This window comes from Poecilia formosa, unplaced genomic scaffold (assembly GCF_000485575.1).
Source record: "Poecilia formosa unplaced genomic scaffold, Poecilia_formosa-5.1.2 Scaffold200, whole genome shotgun sequence".
Classification (NCBI taxonomy): Eukaryota; Metazoa; Chordata; class Actinopteri; order Cyprinodontiformes; family Poeciliidae; genus Poecilia; species Poecilia formosa.
Genome location: NW_006800139.1, coordinates 204,353 through 227,442, shown reverse-complemented (window position 1 = coordinate 227,442; position 23,090 = coordinate 204,353). Strand labels below are relative to the sequence as shown.

General features: G+C 37.7%; 1 protein-coding gene across 1 annotated transcript; it reads right to left on the bottom strand.

Annotated features, from left to right (window-relative positions):
• Positions 1 to 466: 466 nt before the first annotated feature.
• Positions 467 to 22,700, bottom strand: srms (src-related kinase lacking C-terminal regulatory tyrosine and N-terminal myristylation sites). Its single transcript, XM_007566821.2, has 8 exons — positions 22,232 to 22,700; positions 17,046 to 17,167; positions 16,023 to 16,189; positions 9,529 to 9,676; positions 7,975 to 8,133; positions 7,047 to 7,228; positions 5,988 to 6,144; positions 467 to 3,053 (listed from the first exon to the last, which is right to left on the bottom strand). Exons 1-8 carry the CDS (start codon positions 22,603 to 22,605, stop codon positions 2,854 to 2,856), a joined length of 1,509 nt encoding a protein of 502 aa, XP_007566883.1. The 5' UTR covers positions 22,606 to 22,700; the 3' UTR covers positions 467 to 2,853.
• Between the last annotated feature and the right edge of the window lie 390 nt (positions 22,701 to 23,090).

Here is a 23,090-nt window from a genome sequence, read left to right as displayed (position 1 = left end):
TTACAGAAATTATTTGGGTTATTTGTTTCAAAGTCATATTTTCAGTCAGTTCCAAATAAAATATTTAGATAGCAAGCTAAATATTTAGCTTCAAGCTACATATTTTGTTAGCAAGTTAGTTAGGTTAGTTTACAAACTAATTATGTAAACTAAAAAATATATTTTTGCTTGCTGACTGAATATTTAGGTTGGAACAAAATATTGTATTTGCAAGCTGAATATTTACAAACTAAATACTCACCATCAAGCTAAATATGTAGTTTGTAAGTATTTAGCTTTCTAGTTAAACATTTTGCTCATTTGTCTGTCAAGCTAAGATCCAAACTAAATATGCAAACTTAAAATGTAAATATTTAGCTTGTTGACTATATTTAGATAGCAACAAAATAGATATTTTGCTAACTAAATGCTAACTAAATATTTAGCTTATATAGCAAGTTAAATATTTAGCTCCAAACTAAATATGCAAACTAGAAATTTAAATATTTAGCTTGCTAACTAAATATTTTGCTTATTTTTAGCTTCAAGCTAAATATATAAGCTCAAATATTTAGATTGCTAACAAAATACTTAAGTTGGAGCAAAATATTTAGTTTTCAAACTAAATATTTAGTTTGCAGCCTTAACTGTAGGTCCTTTTAAAAATGTATTTAAGTGAAATTTTCCTCTAAAAATGAGTGAACATATAACAAAAGTAGTAAAAATTACAGTTGCATTGTTTTTTGAAAACAATACTTAAAATACTTTATTTTTTGCATAACTTGTGTTTGGTACCAGAACACAAACAGCCATAAATACAAACATACTCATAATTTGGAGATTATGGCTCAAGTTTCCTGAACTTGGCTCCATCTGCTGCAAACGTCATGCATAAAAACACACAAAATTGGTTCATTGACAAATTGCATTGCAAGTTGCAAGATTTGTTTACAGTTTTATGTGCTTCAAATGAAGAAAAGCCTACAGAAAGAGGCTGCGAGTCCAGATGTCCGTCCTGTAGCTCGTGTGTCGGTGGTGAGCTTGTGTTCAGTTGTAAACGTAGGCACTGGTGTTACTGGACATCAGTCAGAGGAGCTTAAGGCCTGGACTGTTGGCACCGAGCTCCAGCGGCTTTTCAAGCGCTTCTAGTTCATCTTGTGCTGATAAAAAAATCATTTTAAAAGTGCTTCTGTTAGGATGCTTTAGATTTGTAAAATGTAGCCGAGCCTCCAAAAATACCTGGAGGCTCGGCTACATCTTTACCTGCAACAGGTAAAGATCTTCTGACGAATAAATCAGGAAGCGCAGAGAAATGGACAAACAAAAATACAAAAATAGATCTTCTGACCGTCTGTCCTGAGAGCAGCACTGGAGCACAAGTCATTTTTCTGAACATTAAATATTTCAGCCCATGTCAGATAATCAGTGTGGGTCTAAAAGCAGCAGGCTACAGTAACAGGACTACATGTACCAAACCTCACAGCAAGCTGGCATGCTCACTAGCTGCAAAACAATAACGCAGTAACAGTAAACATCATGTTAAATAAGAACCCTGGTCCCACCTGGAAGCTTCAGCCGCAGGATTTCAGCCTGCAGAGGAGCAGCAGATATTAGATCTTAACGCTGCAAACACACAGTTGCAAGCCAACAAGCAGAAATTCAAGCTAAAACTCAAACCGTAGCTGCGTTTCCATTCCCCGCATAAACGCACAATTTTGTATTTCTAAAATTAACTTGCTTAATAGAGACATGCCTGAAGCGATAAAAAGTTTTGTTGCTAGGATGAGGTGATTTTTTTTGGCCGTAGTTAAATTTATTTATTTTGCAAAACTGAAATGGAAACAATTTTTTTCACATCACGAGTCACATGATCAATAAGTGGATTTTACCACTGACAGAAACCATGAAGAAGACGAACAGGAAGTAGACGGAGGAGCACGTTCTTAAATGAATTACTGCGTGAATAAACTTATTCACGTGTGATTTTAATTATTTTTCTGGTTTAATGAAAACACAACAATTGTGTTTTTTCAGCATTCTGATTATTGACAAAGTTTTGGAAACTTTGTCAATATTTGTAATGGAAACACAGCTACTGAGCTCCTCCACATGCGCTATAGGAAAGATGTGCTCCTTAGCATTGGAGCTAAGTTAGGGGCTAGCTGGAAGGTTAACTACGGCTACGCTCCTTTGGCTGCTAGCCAAGCTAAGCTAAACTAAAATAAGCGCACATTTAAATTTAAGATGCTTTTCGTTGCTCCTTAAACCAAACTCTTAGTAGAGGAAGACTTGTTATTTTCTGTACAGTTTATTCCTGATCTCTTTAACGTAAAGGAGTCGCAGGCTTAAGAAATCGTCACGTCTGGATGCGGTTTGATGAAAACAAACAAAATCATTTAACCAGCAAACGAAACCTTTTCTCCAAGATACTTAGCTCAAGAGCAGGAAGGGTCAAGCTAAGAAACTAATTAATTTCCCTTTCTCTAGACTGATGTGGCTAAAAATTCAGCTTTCGTTTAATTATTGCACAAAATCTCCATTTTCCCGACTTGTTTTGCATCGGAAACAGAAGTGAAATCGTAACATTCCCCCTTCAGGCTCAGGACGTGTCCAGCATGGCACATACCGACGATTATCCGTTATTTCAGCCTCCAAAACACAAGAGTTTAAAACAGTTTGAGGAGTTCCTCTGGTGTATTTACAGACTCTGCTCTCTGAAGTACCGCTGGGTTTCGGTCCAGTTTGTCCTCCATGTTGGTTTGGGTCGCTGCTCCGCTTCATTTTCCCAAACAGAAACACGGAGAGAAACGATCCTCACCGTTTCCTGCCGTTTCTGCAGGTTCCCAGCCAGCAGAGGAAGACCGCCGTTCGCCTCTAAACCTCCACGGTTTTGTAATAAATGTGTTGATAAATGCTGTCCAGCTGGTTCTGCAGGGCGTGGAACGACGGCCTATGGGTCGGCTCGGTGTGCCAGCAGTCCTTCATGATCCGGTAAATATTGGGAGGGCAGCGGTCGGGACAGCCCAGCCGATGCCCCGATTTCAAAATGTCCATCACCTCCTTATTGCTTTTTCCTGAACAAAGAGAGACATGAAAAGATAAGAGATTAAGCAGAAATAAATAAATAAAATTGTTTCCATTACAGATGTGTTCAAACCTTTGTTGATATTCTACTAAAGTTGAAAAAACACAACTTTGTAAATGCATTGCTTCCATTAAATAAGAAACGCGATTAAAAAAAATCACGTGAATAAGTTTGTTCAGGTGATACGTTATTAAAAACCACTTCCTGTTCGTCTTCTTTGTTGTTTCCTCCAGTGGTAACATCCTGTCATTGATCAGGAGCAAGAAAAGTGTTTCCATCACAGTTTTATGAAAGAAACTCATTTTGATACAAAAAAAGACTGATTCTAGCAGCAAAACGAGAAACTTTTTTAATTGTCGTGTTTCTATTAGGTGAATTTATTTCCTAAATGTCAAATTGCTCATTTCTATGGAAACGCAGCTCATGTCTGGTGAACTTTTGGTTAAAACATTTTTATTCTTCATTCAGTGAACAAAGTATTCAGAAATTAACTCAAAGAAGAGAACTGATACTACATAATAAAGTTATTTAAATAAAAGTAAAAAGTACATTCTTTCCAAAAAGTGAGTCAACTACCCAACCCTGGTCGGGAAAAATGAAATTAACATTTTTGCTACAAGTTGTTTTGTTTTTGTCCTCAGTCAGCAACACAAAGACACCAAACTAGCTCTTAAATGAGTTACAACAGAAGAACTAGTCCATCCATTTACACTGAGCTGCTTTAACAGCTGACCTATCATGCTTCCATTAACAGGTTGGGTTAGTTCTACGGTAAAAACTAATTATGTTCTTATAATTTTATGCACAAAATCATTCTTAGTTATTGAGATTCCAGTCTTCTCATGGGTTTCTTTCACTTTAAATCAGATAAACTGCTGCTGCTGGCCACGCTCCCAACTCAACGTTTACACTCATGAACCACCATACATGTTTGAAAAGGAGAACTGGAGCCTCCTGCACAACCAACAAGAATGTAGCAAATGGTTTCTGGATGGCAAATTCACAACTTTGTTGAGTCCTCCTGTTTTTGTTTTCTGGAGCGAGTTTGTATTTTTCTTCTGTTCTCTGTGGTTGCAGCATTTTTTGTTTTAAAGTATTGACTCTGTGCAAAAACACAAAAACCTTACCAAGTACTTTGGTCTAGTTTCTTACTATACTTGAAATAAGACAAAACTAGCTTACAGGCAACTTTCCAGCAAGAAACAGAAACTTATTTTTAGTTAATAATTTCATTGGTGAAGAAATACGAGTTATAAGCTAAACTTCTAAGTAAAGAAACTAAATATCTGGTTTAGACATTAAAGCTAACCAAGTTTGCGAGGTTTGAATATCTCAAATGATCTTTTACACGATTTATAGATCTCTGGTTTAAAGATCCTGCTGAACTATATGACGAAACAGCTTGCCATACTTGTCCTCACAGGGTGTTTTTAATTTACAGCGCTAATCAGGTCTGAACAAAGATTTTCAGGTTTTAGTTTCCATGTTCGCTGAGCTAATGCAGCTCAGAGGCAGCAGAGGTTTTCTAATGCAAATCCGGCGTTTTAAAGGTTGATCAGAGGCCGTTTGCATGAACTGCTACAGCGTTCTGTGGGCTGCAGCTGGTTTGAATGTGATTTTATCTTTGCTTCCCTCTGGCTAACAGTTAGCTAAACCGCAGCAGAGGAGATGACTTCTGCTCACAAACTCCCAGCAAATCTGCACATTTCAGGAAGTTTTATTATAAGATTGGGGTCAAAATTTTGTTTCCATAGCACCTTGAAATGTTTTTGGCTCCAGTCCATCAATGCACCATCGTTTTCTCCACTAGGCGACTAAAACTGGAAAAATATGATTTTCTTTTCTTTTTTTGCAAAATGTCTTCAAATGTCTGTCATGAACTCGGGCTGTTAAGATGCTAAAACACTGGATAGTTATATCATCTGCAACACAGTGAAGCAAAATTAACTAAAATTTACTCTACATGCTTTCAAGTTTGACATATTCCTGCTGACAAGCTAATTATGTGACCCAGGTGTCGAGTCAGAGACAAATTTAAAAGCTGTGGGACTTTAACTGTGGAGGTCTGGAGTTTAACACCGAAAAGGTTCAGATCATGTGCCAGGATGGCCCAGTCAAAGCCCAGACTAAATCCAATAGAGAATATTTGGAAATCTGACTCATTTTATAAATATGGACATCAACAAACCCCATAAAGAGCGTCCGCTGTCACTGCAGTGAAAGGTAAACAGTGAAACACACTGCAAAAAATGAATGATGCAAACTCCAAAATATAAAAAAAACACTATAAAAATCAAATACAACCAAAAAAAGCTGCAAAAACAGGAAAAAAAAAAGCAAATAGTAAAAACTGCAACAAGTATAAAAAGCTACAAACTTGCTCCAAAATACGTTAGTCCTCCAGGCCACCAGGGGGAGTCAGCCACCAAACCATATGGCACCAGACTCAGTAAAGTCGGATTGTCACGATTTAACGGGATGTCCAGAAAAATATTGGATATAATGTTATAGAACACCAACATATTTAAGTAGCTAACATGATCTACTCCAGACTCCCCCTGGTGGTCAGGAGGACATGTTTTCTGGGGCGAGTTTGTGTTTTGCTTCTGTTCCCAGCAGTTTTTGTTTTAAAGTATTGACTCAAAGGGGCTAAATACTAACACACACTATAAATCACATCTTTATTTGGAAAAGAAAATTCAAAATCATGATTCATTTTCTTTTAAGCTTCATAATTAAGCATTACTTTGTCTATCACTTAAAATATTAATGAAATCCACGGAGGTTTGTGTTCCAACAGAGCAAAACGTTTCTGGGGTATGAATCTTTCTGCAGGGCATTGCAACACTTTCATTGTTCCTTTGTTTGAAGATCAAACTGGTTTGTTCACAAATTAACCCAAGGCAGGAAATGACTACTGTACCTTCGTACGGCATTTTCCCGCGTGACATCATCTCATACAGAAGCACGCCAAACGACCAGACGTCTGATTTGACAGAGAAGCGTTGGTGCAGCACCGCCTCAGGCGCTGTCCACCGCACCGGGATCTTCGTGTTTCTGCTGGCAGTGTAGACGCTGTCCTGCAGCAAACATTACAGCTACATCAGAATCATTCAACAACAAATCCTTTTCTTCAACATGTTCAGCTCCAGAGCAAGAAGGCTTGAACTAACTATCTATTATGGTCCAAGCAGCTCTGAAGGTCTGGTTTTCAGTCTAGACTCAAAGGAAATCAGTTGAAGTTCGAGGAAGTCGGCTGTTTTGCAGTTTTCTGGAAAACTGCAAAACAGTTTTCTGGAAGTGTCTTATTAGTGAAATAATCTGCCAGTGGAACTAGATGAAAAGGTCGATAGAATGTTTGCTTTTTCATTAGTATTAAGGGATTTTTTACTTAAATTAAGCTCCAATATCTTGTTGAAAAGTTACTTGAAAGTTAGTTTTGCCTTATTTCCAGTGTACAAAGATATTTACACTAAAATCTAGACCAAAAATACTTGGTAAGATTCATACAACCAGCTGACCGAATGTGCTGGAGCTCTGTTTGGGTTGCTAGGTAACGGGCAGAGTTCCGCTCAAGTTGCTAGGTAACAGGCAGAGTTCCGCTCGGGTTGCTAGGTAACAGGCAGAGTTCCGCTCAGGTTGTTAGGTAACAGGCAGAGTTCCGCTCGGGTTGCTAGGTAACGGGGTATTGCCTGCTGACTTGTGATGTTACATTCTGGAGGTTTTAGAAACAACTTCATTTTCCAGACTCTTACATTAATTTATCTCGAAAAAGCAGTGTTTTTTATGCACTTGTTCTGTTTTCATAAGCAGCAGAAACCAAAATGGAAGCACAAGAATATCCAAAATGTGAATTTTTCATAATTTCTCCTGTTTAAGTGTTGTGAAATATTCAATCAAAACACATTAAACGTTCTTAAGAAGTCAAAGCTTCAGAAATAAACCCTTTTGAACCTGACTGGTGAGATAAAACCTGATTTACCTTAATTATCCGAGCCAGTCCGAAGTCCGCCACCTTGCAGATCAGGTCGTCTCCCACCAGGATGTTTCTGGCGGCCAGGTCTCTGTGGACGATGTGTCTGTCCTCCAGGTAGCCCATGCCGTCTGCGATCTGGCCGCTCATGTAGATGAGATGAGCTGTTTTCAGCAGCTTTCCTTCCTCAGCTGCAAACACAGTTTCACACTCAGACCAAACGCAAACCGCTGCCAACGCTGGAGCAAATTAAAGTCCTACAGACGGTTTTATGTGAACCTAGACAGTTTTTAAGATCATTTTTGCCAATGGTAGCATAAAATGTTAATTTTTTCCATGTTCTGGTGCAGATTAAGGTTTCCCAGCATGATTAGCTTGTTAGTCAGTTAGACACTGCTAACTAACAAGTTAGCAGCGCTATCCTAAAGCACTAATCATAAATGTTTTCTGAACAAATTGTTGAAAATGAGAATTTGTTCTCAATCAACTTACCTGGTTAAATAAAGTTTAAATTAAAATAAACATTAGTTATGCTAATGCTAAAGCTTTACACCATTAGCGGGAGCTTACGCTAGGCGCTAAATTCAACCATGTTGGAAACCATAAAGCCCTTTGGTGCTGAATTTATGTTTATATGTTGTTTGTTGTTATTTTGTCGGTTTTATTTTGTTCCTGCATGTTTCTGGTTTGAAGTGAAGCTGCTACATAAACAGTTTTCATCCACTTCAAAATAAAAGCATGAATATAAACAACTGTTTTTGAGAACCAATAACAGTTTGTAATCAAAACTTCATTCAACAAAAAGTTGACCAAACATCCAGTTAATTATCGCTTTAGGATTTATCCAGAAAAATTAAGACATGGGAAGCTAAGTGCCTCCCACAAGTGAGAGCTTGTGACATAAAGTTTGTGCGCCCTGGCGTTCAGGTGAACTCACAGTCCAGGTAGGACTTGAGGCTTCCTTTGCTCATGAGTTCGGTGACGATGTAGACGGGTTCCCCTCTGGAGCACATGGCCAGCAGCTGGATCAGCTTCGGGTGGTGGAGGCTCTTCAGCGCCTGGACCTCCTTCACAAACTCGTCCTGCTTCGTGTCCTCTGAGGAAAACAAGCTGCGCTTAGCCTTTCTACTGATTTATTTCAATTAATGCTCTTATATTTGGCTTTTCATCGTAATGCTGCAGGTTGTGGGGAAAAGCATCCGAAACATTCATGAAACACTTTGAGAAACTACGGCAGCGTTTCTGGAAGAAAGAAAACAGGAAGCGCGCATTTCCGTCCAAACTCAGAAATTCTCTAAAGATAAAACTTGTTTTAAAAAACTGACTTTTAAATGTGAAACTTTTTTTACTTTTGAAAGTCAGAAATGTTCATGGGGTTTTTTTTTCAATAAGATTTTTGAGATTAATCTAAAAATCTCTGACTTTTTTTCCAGCAAGACTTTCCAGACTCAGAAATTTTCTCTTTTTTTCCACAAATTTCTCTGATTAATCCCAACAAAATTCTAGTAAATTTGTGACTTTCCAAATTCAGATATATTTTAACAACATGTTTCAAGATTAATGTGAAAAGGTTTTTTCTAGCAAATTTTCAGCTTTCCAAAGTTTTTCCTCCATAGATCCAGATTTTACTAATTTTACTTTAACCTGGGAGAAATGTCCTGTAAAACGTGAATCTGCTGCCAGTGCAGCTGCAACTAAAATCAGGATTAAGAAATTAGACTTAACTACTTAAAATCAGTTCATTTTGAGTTTGTTTTTCTTCTTTAAAGTCTAAAATATTTCACTGGAAACCAGACCAGAAATACTTGCTGGCCGCCAGAGGGCGCTGTGTGTCCTCAGAAAACAGGAGGGAAGATGATTAAAAAAAGTTCCATAAATTTCTTTATGGGATTAAATTTTCATCAGAATTGTTCTTTTCTGTTCTTTAATATTTTTAATATCAAATATAAGTTAAAATAATTGTTTTAAATGTTATTTCATGATTTTATTCATAAATATGCTTTTCTTCTTAAACCAGCAGGAAATGGAAAATAAAAATGCCAAATGAACTCTGCGGCAAAAACCCAACAGAACTACAGAAATAATATTAAATTTGATGTGATTACTATAAAGCATCACTGTTTTTATGCTTTATGCTATTAAAACCTAATACAGTAATAAACATTGCATTTTACATTCATCACTTCTGCTTTTCTAACTAATGTGAATTACAATAATTCATTTAAAAACGTGCTCCTCCGTCTACTTCCTGTTCGTCTCACTGTGAATTACAGTTTGTCTGATGCAAAGATCAGCTTTTAACAGGACATTAAATCCTGCAGCAGCTTCATTAAGCTGTAAAATATTAACTTTTCATTAAAGTAATTCTGAAGGACTTTATGTAAAGATTTTATTCTGGTCAAACAACAGAGAATCATTTCAACTAAACTGGAGGAAAAACAATCACAGCTGTTATCAGATGCTGGTTTTGCGTCAGTCAGTCTTCCTGTACCTTGTTTCAGCATCTTTATGGCCACTTTCTGGTTCTCTTTGGTCCAAATGGCTTCCCATACTTGTCCAAAGTTTCCTTCTCCCAGTTTGTGGAGGAGTTTGAACTCTTCCCGCGGTCTCTCCCACGGCTCCATGTCGAAGAGTTCCCGCTGCGCAAAAACACAAACAAAACGTTTCAAAGATTCATCGCAGTTTGTGGCAGGAGCAGAATGTCGGAGTGTCGTCCCACAGAGCAGCGACTGCATGGCGAATCAGAGCCAGACAAAAATCTGACATTTTCTCTAAAACACGAGGAAATTTCTGAGTTTGAAACATCAAAAATGTCTGAAAAAAATCTGAATTTTTCAGATTAATCTGAGAAACTTCCCAAAAAAACTTTGAAACTCCAAAAGTTGAAAATTTCCAAACATTTAAATTGTTTTACTTCTGAAACTCAGAAATTCTTGTTTTTCTAGGATTTTTTTTAGATTAATCTAAAATTTTGAATTTTTTCTATCAATCAATCAATCAAATTTTATTTGTATAGCACATTTCAACAGCAAGGCATTTCAAGGTGCTTTACATAATTAAAAAACAAAATAAAAACAGCATGTGACATTAAATAAACAGTAAGAAAGAGAAAGAGATTTTGGAAAAAAAAAAGAAAGAAAAAGATTTTAAAAAAGATAAAATTTTCAAATAATTTGCTCATTTTTAGCTCCTCCTAATTTCTGTCTCAGCTCGGTGTCTGTTTTGAAGAGTATTTATGAACTTTATTTTGAAGGTTTAATGTAGAAAGCGGTATTTCCTGTTAGCCCTTTAGTAGTTTTTAGCTGAATCTGCTGTATTCCTCCTGTTTGATGCAGAAACAGACAAAAACAACCAGTCTGTGTATTTTACTCATTTTAAATAAAAGCCTGTTTCTTTTGATGCTTGAAGATCCAAATATTCTGAACAGTTTTTAAATTAACTCGCATTCCTTTTTACCAGAAGACGCTTTTTAAAATAACTGGACAGTAATTATGGAGAAACTTTGCAGTTATTGTCCAGGTTTTAATTTCATATTCAGTTTTTAAATATTTTATGTTTCTGTGAATTTGGTTCTCATTTTTCCTATTTTGGAAAAATAAAGGAATTTATTTTCTGTAAATGACGATGCTGGAAAGTATGGCTGACGTATGGAGCTCCAAAAAGGACAGAAATTCTGTTTTTCTTCACTTTTCCACACACTAATCACTCCTTGAGCCTCATGTTTTAATAAAACCTGGATTTTGGGTCCAAACCTCTTCCTGGATTATTTGTGTGTTTTACCAAATTATTTGCAGAAAAATTGAAGTTTTTTTTTGTAAAGCATATCTAAAATGTTCTCAGGAAAAGGCAGATTGTGAAGCTGAAACACTCTTTAGCCATGCTACCTGACATGCTATCGGCTAGCGCTGGCAAACAGCCAATGAAGGAGCGCCATTTATTTCTCTTGGCACTGATTGGCTGAACTCTCAAAATCAAAGATTTCCTAAATGTTGGCTCCTACGGTAAAGCTAAAATGGCTGCCACTCTGTTTATTAATGAATATTAAGGCAGTAATGAATGTTTTTCCAGATGGTCTTAATGTTTGTGGATTTAGTCAGATAGTCGAGATCACCGACGGTTTTTGCTTCACAGTTTCGGTTTTTGCTGGTTTTTACTGTTGCTGACAAGAATTTTCTGATAATCCATCAATGTGTTTAATGGGAGGAACGAACAATAAAAAACATAAATCAGGTTTAAATGAGAAACAAAAATTTATTTGAGTTAAAATAAAATTATTCAACAACTGATTAAAAAACTGATTAATAAATAATTTTCTGGGATTATAAATAAAACAAAGGATATTGTTTTCATGTTATGAAAAATTAAAGTTAAAAACAAATCAAGATAAATTGAAATTGAAAGTAAGGACACTTATTTTCACCTTCTTACATTTCAGTCACATTTCAATGAATACTTGGATAAAAGCACTATAAAAGAATAAAAATCTCAACAGAAATGAAACAAGAATCAACATTTTAAAGTTCATTAAACTGCAAAACATTAACCTTGATTTTATGATTAAAGACAAATAAACTTAGATTATTTAATTGCAACAAAGCGTTAGTTAGGAGGGAAATAAGCACAAAGTAGAGGGAAAAATCAGGAAATATTCCTCTGAAAATGATGCTACATAACTGTGACTAATCTTAGAAACATGTTTGCTCCAATAAAATCACTAAAATGAGTTCAGTGACCCGTTTACTGCTGAAGAACAGTTTATCTGAAACGGAGTCATGAATATTATTTTATTAAATTGCTGTCAAGTGCAACAAAGCTGCATGAGAAAGATTTTATTATGAAGTAATTTGAAGAAATATGAGATTTTTTTAAATTTCTCACATTTAATAACTTAGTTTATCTTTGTGTGAAATTAAGATGGGAGGACCTGAAACATTTAAACGTAAAATAAATAAATAAATAAATAAATAAATAAATGAAATTTACTGAGGATTAAAGTTAAAAACAAAACATTTTGCCACTTTTGGCTTGTTAACTGGATGAATATTAAAGAAAGAAAACATTCAGTATGCATTTAAATGAAATTAATCAAAAACAAATCATATTGAGAACCAGGTACTTTAAATATATGATGCCACTATTTGAAAATACAAAATGAAAAAACGAAAATTAATATTTGAAAAAGTAACAATTGAAATAAAAAAGAACACGATTTTATGTCCAAACGTCCTGGAGTGCCACTGAGGTTGCCAGGTAACGAGCAGAGTTCCTCTGTGGTTGCTAAGTGACGAACAGAGTTCCTCTGTGGTTGCTAGGTAATGAGCAGAGTTCCTCTGTGGTTGCTAAGTAACGAGCAGAGTTCCTCTGTGGTTACTAGGTAATAGGCAGAGTTCCGCTGTGGTTGCTAAGGAACGAGCAGAGTTCCTCTGTGGTTGCTAGGTAATGAGCAGAGTTCCGCTGTGGTTGCTAAGGAACGAGCAGAGTTCCTCTGTGGTTGCTAGGTAATAGGCAGAGTTCCGCTGTAGTTGCTAAGGAACGAGCAGAGTTCCTCTGTGGTTGCTAAGTGACGAACAGAGTTCCTCTGTGGTTGCTAGGTAATGAGCAGAGTTCCTCTGTGGTTGCTAAGTGACGAACAGAGTTCCTCTGTGGTTGCTAGGTAATGAGCAGAGTTTCTCTGTAGTTCCGCTGAGATTGCTACATTTTCCAGACACTGAAAAACATGAACTATCAAAAACCGGCTAAATGGTTTTTCCAGCACTTTGTTGGTTTTTAGAGGCAGCAGAAACCCAAATGGAAGAATAAAAATATGTAAAAGGAATTTTCCTTTAAAGAAAGCAATTTGAAAATAAAACAATATTCTGGCGCGTAGCAAACTGATTATTTTTCTTTGGTTATCTGGAGTCAGACAGTGAGGAATGACTTCCAGCATTAAATTATGCAATATTTCCGATGTGCTTTGGTTTGAGCTACAGGTAACAGGAATGGTGCGGGCATGGCGGCGTTCCCTGCATGTGCCGGGTCAACATTCCCAGTCTGGGAAAAGCAGACAAACCGGCTCGGCACACGCAGCAAAGCATGAAGGGCAACCGGAGTCACTCTGCCACTCCTTAAACCTAATACAAATATTTTCCTCCGTCTCTGCATCCACATTCACATTTAAAGGCGTTTCTGCTTCGTGTCGCCGCCTCAGACTCACAGCTTCCGCTGGAAGGGAAGAGAGAAGAGGGAGGAATCACCGACTGACCTTCACTCTGCACATTTTCATTCATCCTTAAGTTAAATAATTCTGTTGGAGTTTTCTATTTTTCAGCAGATGTGAGGAAATCTGAGCGGTTGGCTCCCAAACTGATGAGACGTGGAAACGGAAAGCTGCTTGCAGGGAGTTAAAAATAGCTGCGTAATCACAGAGCCGACACTTAAACCGTTCCGCTTTTTTAAATCTACTGATCCCAACGCAGCGTTTCTAAACAGAAAGCAAAGAAAAACTAAATACACTGCAGGATGCAGAGGAGTTCAGGGTTGAGTCAACGTGCAAACAGACAGTCCCACAGCATGACTCCTCCAGCACCATGCCCCCGAGTTCAGACTAGGGTTTTTTTTTTCTTCGTGGACCAAACAAAACATATGTGACCAAAATGATTAAACGCATTTTTAATTAACTTTTTTTTTGTTATTTTCAGAACACAATCACTCAGAAAAAAAACAAAACAGAAACAACTATGGATGGTGCACAACCGGTCCACTGTGATTAATCAATTAATTAAATAATTATCAACTAATTTATTATTTCAATCATCTTTACTTGGACTATATTAACTCTAAAATATTAAATTTTCTGAATAAACAACTCTCAGAGAAGTAATTCTCAGAGGAAAAACTGCACAAAAAATATATAAATGAATATTTTTGTCAACCGCACAAGATCCCACCTGCCAGCTTCCTGTTAGCCTGTTAGCAATGACTAGCATTGGTTCTGTTGTCAACAAAACGCGCTACACCTTAAATGTACACCTGATATATAAAAGAAAAAGGGACGCAGTGCATTGCTACTAATAATTTTTGTTTAAATTGGTTTTAATTTTTTTTTTAAGCATGAGGTAGAGGTCAGTGGGTCAGTAGCGCTAGCTTGACTATGAGAACCTTAACATGAAGATGTGCTGCAGAATTTGATGTTTTGGTTAAGTTAAAATAAAAAAGGCAACCTAAACACCAACTCTGACAGGTCATCAGTAGAGCAGGTGTTTAAATGAGCTAATCTACCGCCGCTGTGTTAGCTTAGCTAGTAGCAGCGATAGCTAATCTGACACAGCAATCACTTATTAATAATCACACAATAAACATCAAGCCTGAAAACATAAAACTGTAACTGACATGTTGGTGTGTTTTTTGCTGTCGAATCCTGCTACACTGGTGGAGCTGTTGTTAGTCGGTTGCTATGGCGACGGGTCTGCATGTAGCGTAGCCGAAACAGAGTGGTTTTGAGTCGTTCTGCAACAGGTTTTTCTGTGTTATTTTTCGCCATGGCACTCTGCACTGAGTTAATAAAAGCTTCATCTCCAGGTTTTGTTTAGTTAACGGGATCGTTCCACTGCAGCAGCGCCGCTAAAACAATCGTCTCTTTACCCTCCAGCTTTGTGTGCATGTTGGTGGAAACAACATGCAACGTGTCTGTACGAAGTTGTGGACAAACGGAGAGCGCCTAATCAGTTATTGATCATATTTGCAGGAAATGCTGAACAGTAAAAAATTTTCCGCCATCGTTTTGGCGCCCGCTCCAGCACAGCACCCGTATGCATCACATGCACCACATGTGATGCATACGGGTGTATGCATCACATGTGGTGCATGTGATGCATACGCGGTATCACATGCACCACATGTGCATGTGATGCACCACGTCCATTGCTGGGTAGATTGGAAGCCGTCTTAAATTTTTCCATTTGCCAATAATCTGGTGAACGATTAGCTTGGAAATGAGATTAAAATCTTCCCTGATTGACGGGAAACAGCCTTCATGTCTTTCTACTGGGAGCATTAAACTTTCCCACCTTCCAGACAAACAAAACTGATTAACAAGGTTTTTAAGGGATAAATTGTAGAACAGGAATGTGTGAATTTCTGTTTCTTTGTCTTTTAAAGAGCCTGGGTCTCAGCAGCAGATGCTCTGAAGGCACGACGCAGCAGATTTTCTGACAGCCAAGCATTTTTACCCCAAAGACAACAAAGACACAGGATTACAAATTATTTTAGGTTTAAATTATATTTCTGGTCACAACCAGAGGAAATGCTGCCACACAGCAAAACAAATCAGGAACTGAAATTACTGGTAAAGGTTTTTGCACAACAACCTTCCAGATTTACTATTTATTCATCTGAGTCTAAAGACGAGAAAGAGCAGAAAACATAAAACATTTTTCTGTATGTTCTTTAAATACGAGTCTTATTTTTGTCCCAAAATGTTGCATCTAATCCCTAAAAAATGTATAAAAATTGGAACAAAATACATAAACTAAATCAACGCAAGAAAAGTAAACTAAAACAGAAATAATTAAAAAGAAGAAAATCAAAAATAAAATAATCCTAATAAAGGCAAAATACGAAATATGTAAAAGAAAAAACTGAAAAAAGTAAATATAAATTAAAAATATTTAATAAAACTCAGTCTAGCAAAATAAGTAAATAAAATAAACCCTATAAAATAAAATAAGTGTGACAGAACGAAAATAATTATTTTTAAATATGTAGCCATATAAAACAAAAGAAGCTTTATTAAATTTTATTTAAAGATATCTAATTATATTTTCATGTATAAATCTATACAATAAAATAAAACAAAAAGTCATAATGAGATAAAAATAAAGTAAATAAAATTAAACAAAATAAACCCAATAAAATAAATTAAATAAACAATAACCCTGATAAAACAAAACGAATCCTGTTTTTGAGACGAGGGTTAGCTAGAGGAGTAAACAGTAAACAGTATCCTACCTGCTGGGCGCACGGCTCCGCCAGGTTCACCCCGAGGCTCCGCGGGTTCTTCTGGTAGTAGGAGACCAACTCGCCCAGCGTGGCGAACGACAGCTGGTCAGACACGAAGTATGCGCCGATCACCGAGCGCTGCACCCGGAAGTGGAAGACCTTCCCCTCGCTCCGCGCTGCCAGACAGGGTCAAAGGTCACAGGTAGGAAGGTCACAGTGAGACACAGAAAACTGAAATTTAGATGAATGCAATGTTTTTTTTGTTTGTTTTTTTTTTAGAAAAACAAGGATATTTCTGAGTATGAAAAATGTAAAATTTCCTATAAAAACTCAAATTCTGAGAATAATCTCAGAAATTTTCTATAACAAAAATGAAAGATTTAAAACTGGCAAGAAAAAATTGTGAAGTTCTAAGATTAATCTCAGGAATTTTCAAATTCAAAAATACTTTAGTTTTTAAATAAAGTATTATTTTTATTCAAAAATAAAGTAATAAGGGAAACTAAAAATCTTTAAATTTCGAAACTAAGAAATCTGTAAGTTTATCCTATAAGATTTCTTTACATTTCATAAAGATGAATGTAAATTCCTGCCAAGTATCTCTGTATTATTTAAAAATCAAATATTCATAATAAAACACAGCAAAAGTAATAATGTTAGAAGTATAAAAAAATACAATTTTATATAAATTTAAATTTCACTTAAAAAAATACAAACTGGCTAAAAAATTGAAATAAAGTAGATACAAATAAATAGAAAGTATTTAATAAAATCATGTAAATTTAGTAAAATAAAACAAATTTAAAATATAAACCATATAAAATAAATATTAATAAAAATCAAAATAAAATAATATGAAACATAAAAAAAAATATTCTAAAACCTAACGGTGGAAGCTTTTATTGTGATGAATGTGACTCAGCAACAAAAAGTACCAATAATTTCTAACCAGCAGCTTGAAACTGAAGCTGAAGGTAAAACGTAAATCTGTTGAGTAATGAATGCTGAGGAAATGCTGAGTCAGCCTCTCACCAGACACCGTGTACTCGTCGCTGTGACTCTCACTGATGCGAACCAGGAAGGCGCCATCTTTGTTTTGGGAAGCGAGCAGCAGCTTCTCTGCTTTCACGCGGTTTATGTTCCCGTAGTACCACCTGACAGGAAGTGGAGGGACAGGAAGTGGGGGACAGAATGTGGAGGGACAGGAAGTGGGGAGACAGGATGTGGAGGGACAGGAAGTGGGAGACAGGATGTGGAGGGACAGGAAGTGGGAGACAGGATGTGGAGGGACAGGAAGTGGAGAGACAGGCAGTCAGGATTAAAGAAACAACAGAAACTAAAAATACGATAACTGATTTACTGGACGATAAATCATCCCAGAAGTGATAAATGATAATATTGTGGTTTTGAGACAGTTTAATATAATGGTAATAACAGAATAATCAGAATCAGCTGAACTTCATCCAAAACAAAATCAGTTTCATCCAAAGAAAAATACAAACATGGATGAGCAGAACTTTCATTAGAGGAGAATAAATATATTAACTACTGCAAGAAAACTTTCAGTAGTATTTTAGTACGCTGTACATTTTAGTTTTACTTAAGTAATTTTATTATGTTGAGTAATTTCACTGAATGAAAAACAAACATGTTTAAGAAACAGAAACACAGCTGCAGTTTTTGTTAGTGTTAAACTAAAATAAATGGATTTTTTTGTAATTTTATTCACAGGAATAATTTTCTTTTTGGTCCAAAAATAAAAAATCCACGATTTTGTATTTTGGTCTGATTAATATTGTAATTTTTAAATATTATATGAAATATTATATGATTGTTTTTTTTAAATATGTTACTCAGAACTTTTACTTTCTGCGTCATTTTGATGTTTAAATAATATTTTTATTATTATGTGAAGCTTTTGCTTTAAAACGTGCAATTTAAATAAAGTTTTATAATTATTATTACTATTATTAGTAGTAGTATTACTGGAGTATCTTTTTTATCAAATACTTTTTTACTCCTACTTGATTAATTTCTTGGATGTCTACTTTTTACTTCTGAGTAAAAATAATTTATAATACTCTCACTTCAGTACAGTTGTTGGTACTTTACGCGCCTTTACAGACTTTTATCATCCAGTTTTGGTAAAAAGAGAGAAAATGTAAATCCTGAAAATGGAAATTATTGAGTTGTTTTGTGTGGTTATTAATTGATTATTAACTGACAGATTTAGCTGAATTGAGCTGCAAACAGAAACTTTTTAATGAAACTGTGTTTCTGGACTTCCTCCTCCAGACTGTGGCAGTAACAAAACGCCGCAGCGGTCCGGCCGGGTCCGGTCTGTCTGCTCAGATTTCAGAAACTGTTTACCCGGACTTATCCGGGTGGGCGGCTCCGCTCTCTGTGGCGCTCGGGTTTCACAGAAACTAACAACACGAAGCGCAGATCTCAGATAAAATGCAGGGAATCTGACGGCGCTGTCAGAGACTCGATGCTGGGAAACTTCAAACAGGAAACATTTCTGGTGATGCAGCTGATTACGAACGCACCGCGCGGCTCATCGTCCGAAAATGAGCTTACTGTCGATATTTAAACCACCAAGTCAGAAGAGAGGAACATTTAGTGCTGGAGATGGAGGATAGAGAGTTGGTGAACGGTAAAGGTGCATTCACACCAGCCATGTTTCATCCGCTTCAACCCGACTCCAGTCCGTTTGCCTAGAAAGTCCGGTTGGGTTGGTGTGAACGCTAAGCTAACTCTGAATGCTACGCTAACTCTGAATGCTAAGCTCACTCTGGTCCTCCTCCAAACCTCAGTCTGGGTTCAGTTGAAGTGAACTCTGGTTCAGTTTTAATTCATATGTGAACGCCAAGCGGACCGGAAACCGCTCCACAAATGGGAAGTGGACTACAGCGCAGGGCATTCTGGGTAAATACAACCAAAACAGCGCCAGCAAATTCAGAGCCCAATCTGGTTCCCAAAGTTTTCGGACCGGTGTCGCTCATTTCCACAGAAGGAGAATTCACACAGGGCTGTTCTTATTAAATGCAATCAGACTTCTGTGTGAGCGGTTTGACCCGGAAGTGACCCGGGTGCACAGAGGAAGAACACTGACGTCACTCTGTTCACAGCAGCAACAATGGCCGCCACCGCCATTTATGGGTAGATTTTAAAGCATCACAGACAAAAAAAAACCTCAGGCATGATTTAGAAAGATGAACGACTGCTTTCAGGTTGTGCACACAAAAACTTTCCATAATAAACATTTCTCACAGAATAAATAAATGCAAAGTGTCGATGTTTTCATCTGTAGTAACTGAGTCTTTTCTGATTGGCGATCAGTAGGAAGGTCTGCAGATTGATAAAGGAGGATACGTAAACAAAGAAGTCACAATTCTGCCATCTTTGGTGCAAATCTGCTTTTAATTTATTTATTAATTAGTTATGGCTGAAAACTTATAATTAATATATATTAAATATCGCCAAAAACAGCAAGTGCTTACAAAGGAAGACCCAACTCCTGTTCTTTTTTTCTGAAAATTGGATGTTTTTTTCTTTAAACCCAATTTTTAGGTTTTGGATCGACAATGATTCGGTCAATCATTTCCAAAAAATAAATAAAGAAGAGAAAAGAAAAACAAAACTGACAGCTTTACTGTTTTAATTAAAATTGACCATCTTGGTTTATTGTTGTGCAGATTAAACAAAACTATTTATTTTTGTATTTTTAGGTGTTTCTTTATTTCTGGTCCAGAGCCTGAAGCAAACATCATTTTCCATGTTTTCCACAGTAGGAATGGTTGTATGTGTGTGTGTGTGTGTGTGTGTGTGTGTGTGTGTGTGTGTGTGTGTGTGTGTGTGTATGTGTGCGCGCGCGCGCTGGGTATGCGGTGTGAACATAAGTCGACCTTAAAGAGAGCGTTCTGCTGAAACATGATGACTCCATGCAGGCTGGATAAATAATGGAGGAGTTGCAGCTGCAGGGCGTTTCAGCCATATTTTCTCTCATCTGCAGAAGAAGAAACGAGTGACCGGCCCCAAAAGATGCTGCTGGTCACTGTGACCTCTGACCCTAAGGCTTCATATGTGGTGTGATGATAACATAATGGTATAAACCATTACAAAACATGAAAACATGTCATGTTTAATGTAATCATCTCAGTCAAAACTAAACATTTGGTGACGTTTTGCCTTATTTTTACGCTCACATTAATTTCTCACAAAGGACGAAATATTATAAACCTTCTCAAATGTTTAATTTTATATATCGTTAGAAGAAAACATTGGGGAAAAAAACTAACAATGGATTAGCCTGCTGGCAAATATGTAAACATCCTTAAGTGAATCTCTTGGTTGAGAGCCATGGAGCTAGCCGGCTCTCTAGCTACACAGACAAATGTTGCGGTTTTTCCCCCAATAGAACAGAATCTACTGGACTATCAGGAGGGAAACATCCGAACAGACATTTTCCACAAACAGGAGATCGCTACCAATCTAGAAAGGTAGCTACAATGCTAGCTGAACAGCAAGTGTTCAGATAGATAACGAGGTAGCTACAACGCTAGCTAGATACGTAGATACAGAGCTAGCTAGATCACTCTGTAGCAACATAGAGGCTAGCTAGAAAGATAGCCGTTATCTAGACAGAAGTTAGCTAGATCTCTGGTAGTCTACCCAGAGTTGTAGCTAGGGAGTTAGCTATATAGCTAGCGAGGTAGTGAGGCAGCTGTCTAGCTAGATATGTAGCTATAGTATCTATCACCAGAGAGCTAGCTAGCTCTATCTGTACTGTATTCCACCTGAGAGGAAAATAGTTATTTTTACAGTCACAACAAAGCAAATAAATTCATAAATATGTAGAGATGAAGCAGAATATTTAGTCTCAATAGAAAATGAGCTGATTGGAGACAAAAGTTGGCATCAATTATTGTTTTCTGGTGCTTTAGGGTCCAATCTGAGTCTATGTGGACTAAAAGCTTCAGGTGCAGTAATAAATGCGAGGTTTGGATCCTCCACTAATTCACGCTCTGATTGTTGGAAACGTGTGCAGACGATCGGGCCGTCCCACACGCTCTCTACAGCGGCGGGAATGCAGGAGATGCTGCCATCGATTTTCTAATAAATGAAGACAAAAAGGCTGAAGGTTTGCAAAAACAGACGACTGAGGAACCTGAATCCAATATGGCCGCTGCACAGATAAAACAGGTTGGAGGAGATGTTCACTTCCCTCCATAACACAGAAAACGCATCGTTATCAGCCTGTGCTGCTAAAAGTACTGAGTATTTTACTTTTACTGAAGTATAGAGTGTTACTTTACCTAGTTTTGGCTTTTCATGATTGTTTTACATTTTAACTTCCATAATTGTATTTGATTGCATGGAAAGTGCTCCATAAAATCTGATTTACTGGATCCTGGTCTTACCTAAAAAAATTACATCAAAACACTCATGCTGATGTGTTTTTATGTGTAAAATTTAAGATTTGAGACTAAAAATGATAAAATTCTTGTGGGAAAATGTTTTTTTCAGTATGTCGGCTTCATTAGTCCGTCTCACATTTAAATGCAGCTTCAAGTTTCTCACAGATTTTTATATTTGGAAATAAAGGAGTAAACTTCTGCCAAAAAGCTCAGGAATTATTAATCCCAGAAATGTTTAGGGAAAAAAACAAGGAGCTTTCTGAGTTGCCATTCAAACATTTTTCACTTTTAAAACTCAGAAACGTCCAGAACATTTTTGCAAAACTTGCATTTGCAAGTTTTAAAACTCAGAAATGTTCATGTTTTTTCTCAAGGATTTCTGAGTTTAAATATAAGGCAAAAATGACGAGTAAAAAGAAAATTTATGATTAATTTTGGAAACTTTTAAGAAAAGAAACTGGGAAATTTCAGTCGAACATTTTCAGAATAATCTAAAATGTTTCTGTTTCTTAAAGCAAATCTGACTTTTCAAACTGAAATTTCAACGTTTTTTGTCAACAATTTATCAATCTCAAAATTTCTCCGTTTTTTCTAGAAAATTTTTAATTTCTCAATTTAAAAATTTCAAACTTTTTTCTAGAAAATTTCTGAGATTATTGTCAAGACTTATTTTTATTTTTGACAGAAATGTTCTCCTCCTTTTGTTTTGTTTTTTCTATCTCTAATAGCCCAGATGTTGTATGGAAAGCAGCCCGAACAGGTTCTGAACAGGTCCAGATCAGGTTCGGTCGGACTCACTTGTGTTTGGCGAACTCGTCCTGCAGCAGAGCCACGTAGTTGGCCGGGATGAGCCCGGACTGCGGCGCCCCGGTCAGCTTCTTGGCCAGCACGTAGTCGCCCCGCTTCTCGATCACCGACAGCTTGTCGCCCTCCTTCACCGTCAGCTCGTCGTCGCTCCGGGCCTGGAAGTCGTACAGCGCCGCGTACAGCTGCACCGGCCGCTTCTTGGGCGACGGGGCGCGGATGTCCCCCGACACGGTGCGGATCTCCGCCGACCGGGCCCCCGGGTTGGCGATGACCAGGTTCGGGACGGGCGGGTAGCGGGGACCCGGCCAGATCCAGTTCCAGAGCCGGGAGCAGCAGGGGCAGCAGGCGCGGCAGCAGTTCTCCATCCTGGGTCATGAAGGAGCTCCGAACCGGGCCTGGGACACACAGTCAGCAGCCTCTCCGTCCGCCGGGAACATAATGAATCCGCAGCGCGGGGCGGCCCGCCGAGCCGGACGAACCGGTTTCCTTTTTTGTTGAGATCATGGATCTTCGCTCCGCGCCTGCAGTGCGCACAGCGGCTGCGGGAATGCGGAAACCGGACTCTCCTCCATCCGAAGCGGCTCGGGTCGCTGCGGGGGCTCGGTGCCGGTGCCGCATGGCTCCCGGAGGTTAATCCATTCAGCGCAGCTGAGGAGGCGCAGAGGTGACCCTGAAGGTGAGGCGGGACGGTGCGTAAAGAGGTTCGGGTTTGGCGCTCCGCACAACATCCAGGCTGCGCACCGAGGAGGAGGAGGAGAGAGGAAGGTGCAGCAAACAGGGCGGGAGGGGCAGAAACCGGCAAGTTTTCATCACTTCATCAAACAAAGGAGTGTTTAATTAATGACATCAT

What these genes read in the sequence shown, in the direction of transcription:
- srms (XM_007566821.2), bottom strand. Translation starts at nt 22,605, where the DNA reads ATGGAGAACTGCTGCCGCGCCTGCTGCCCCTGCTGCTCCCGGCTCTGG. An exon ending in GACTGGCTCGGATAATTAAG is followed by an intron (nt 6,145 to 7,046) that starts GTAAATCAGGTT and finishes TGTTTGCTGCAG; the next exon opens with GACAGCGTCTACACTGCCAG. An exon ending in CGGGAAAATGCCGTACGAAG is followed by an intron (nt 3,054 to 5,987) that starts GTACAGTAGTCA and finishes CTCTTTGTTCAG; the next exon opens with GAAAAAGCAATAAGGAGGTG.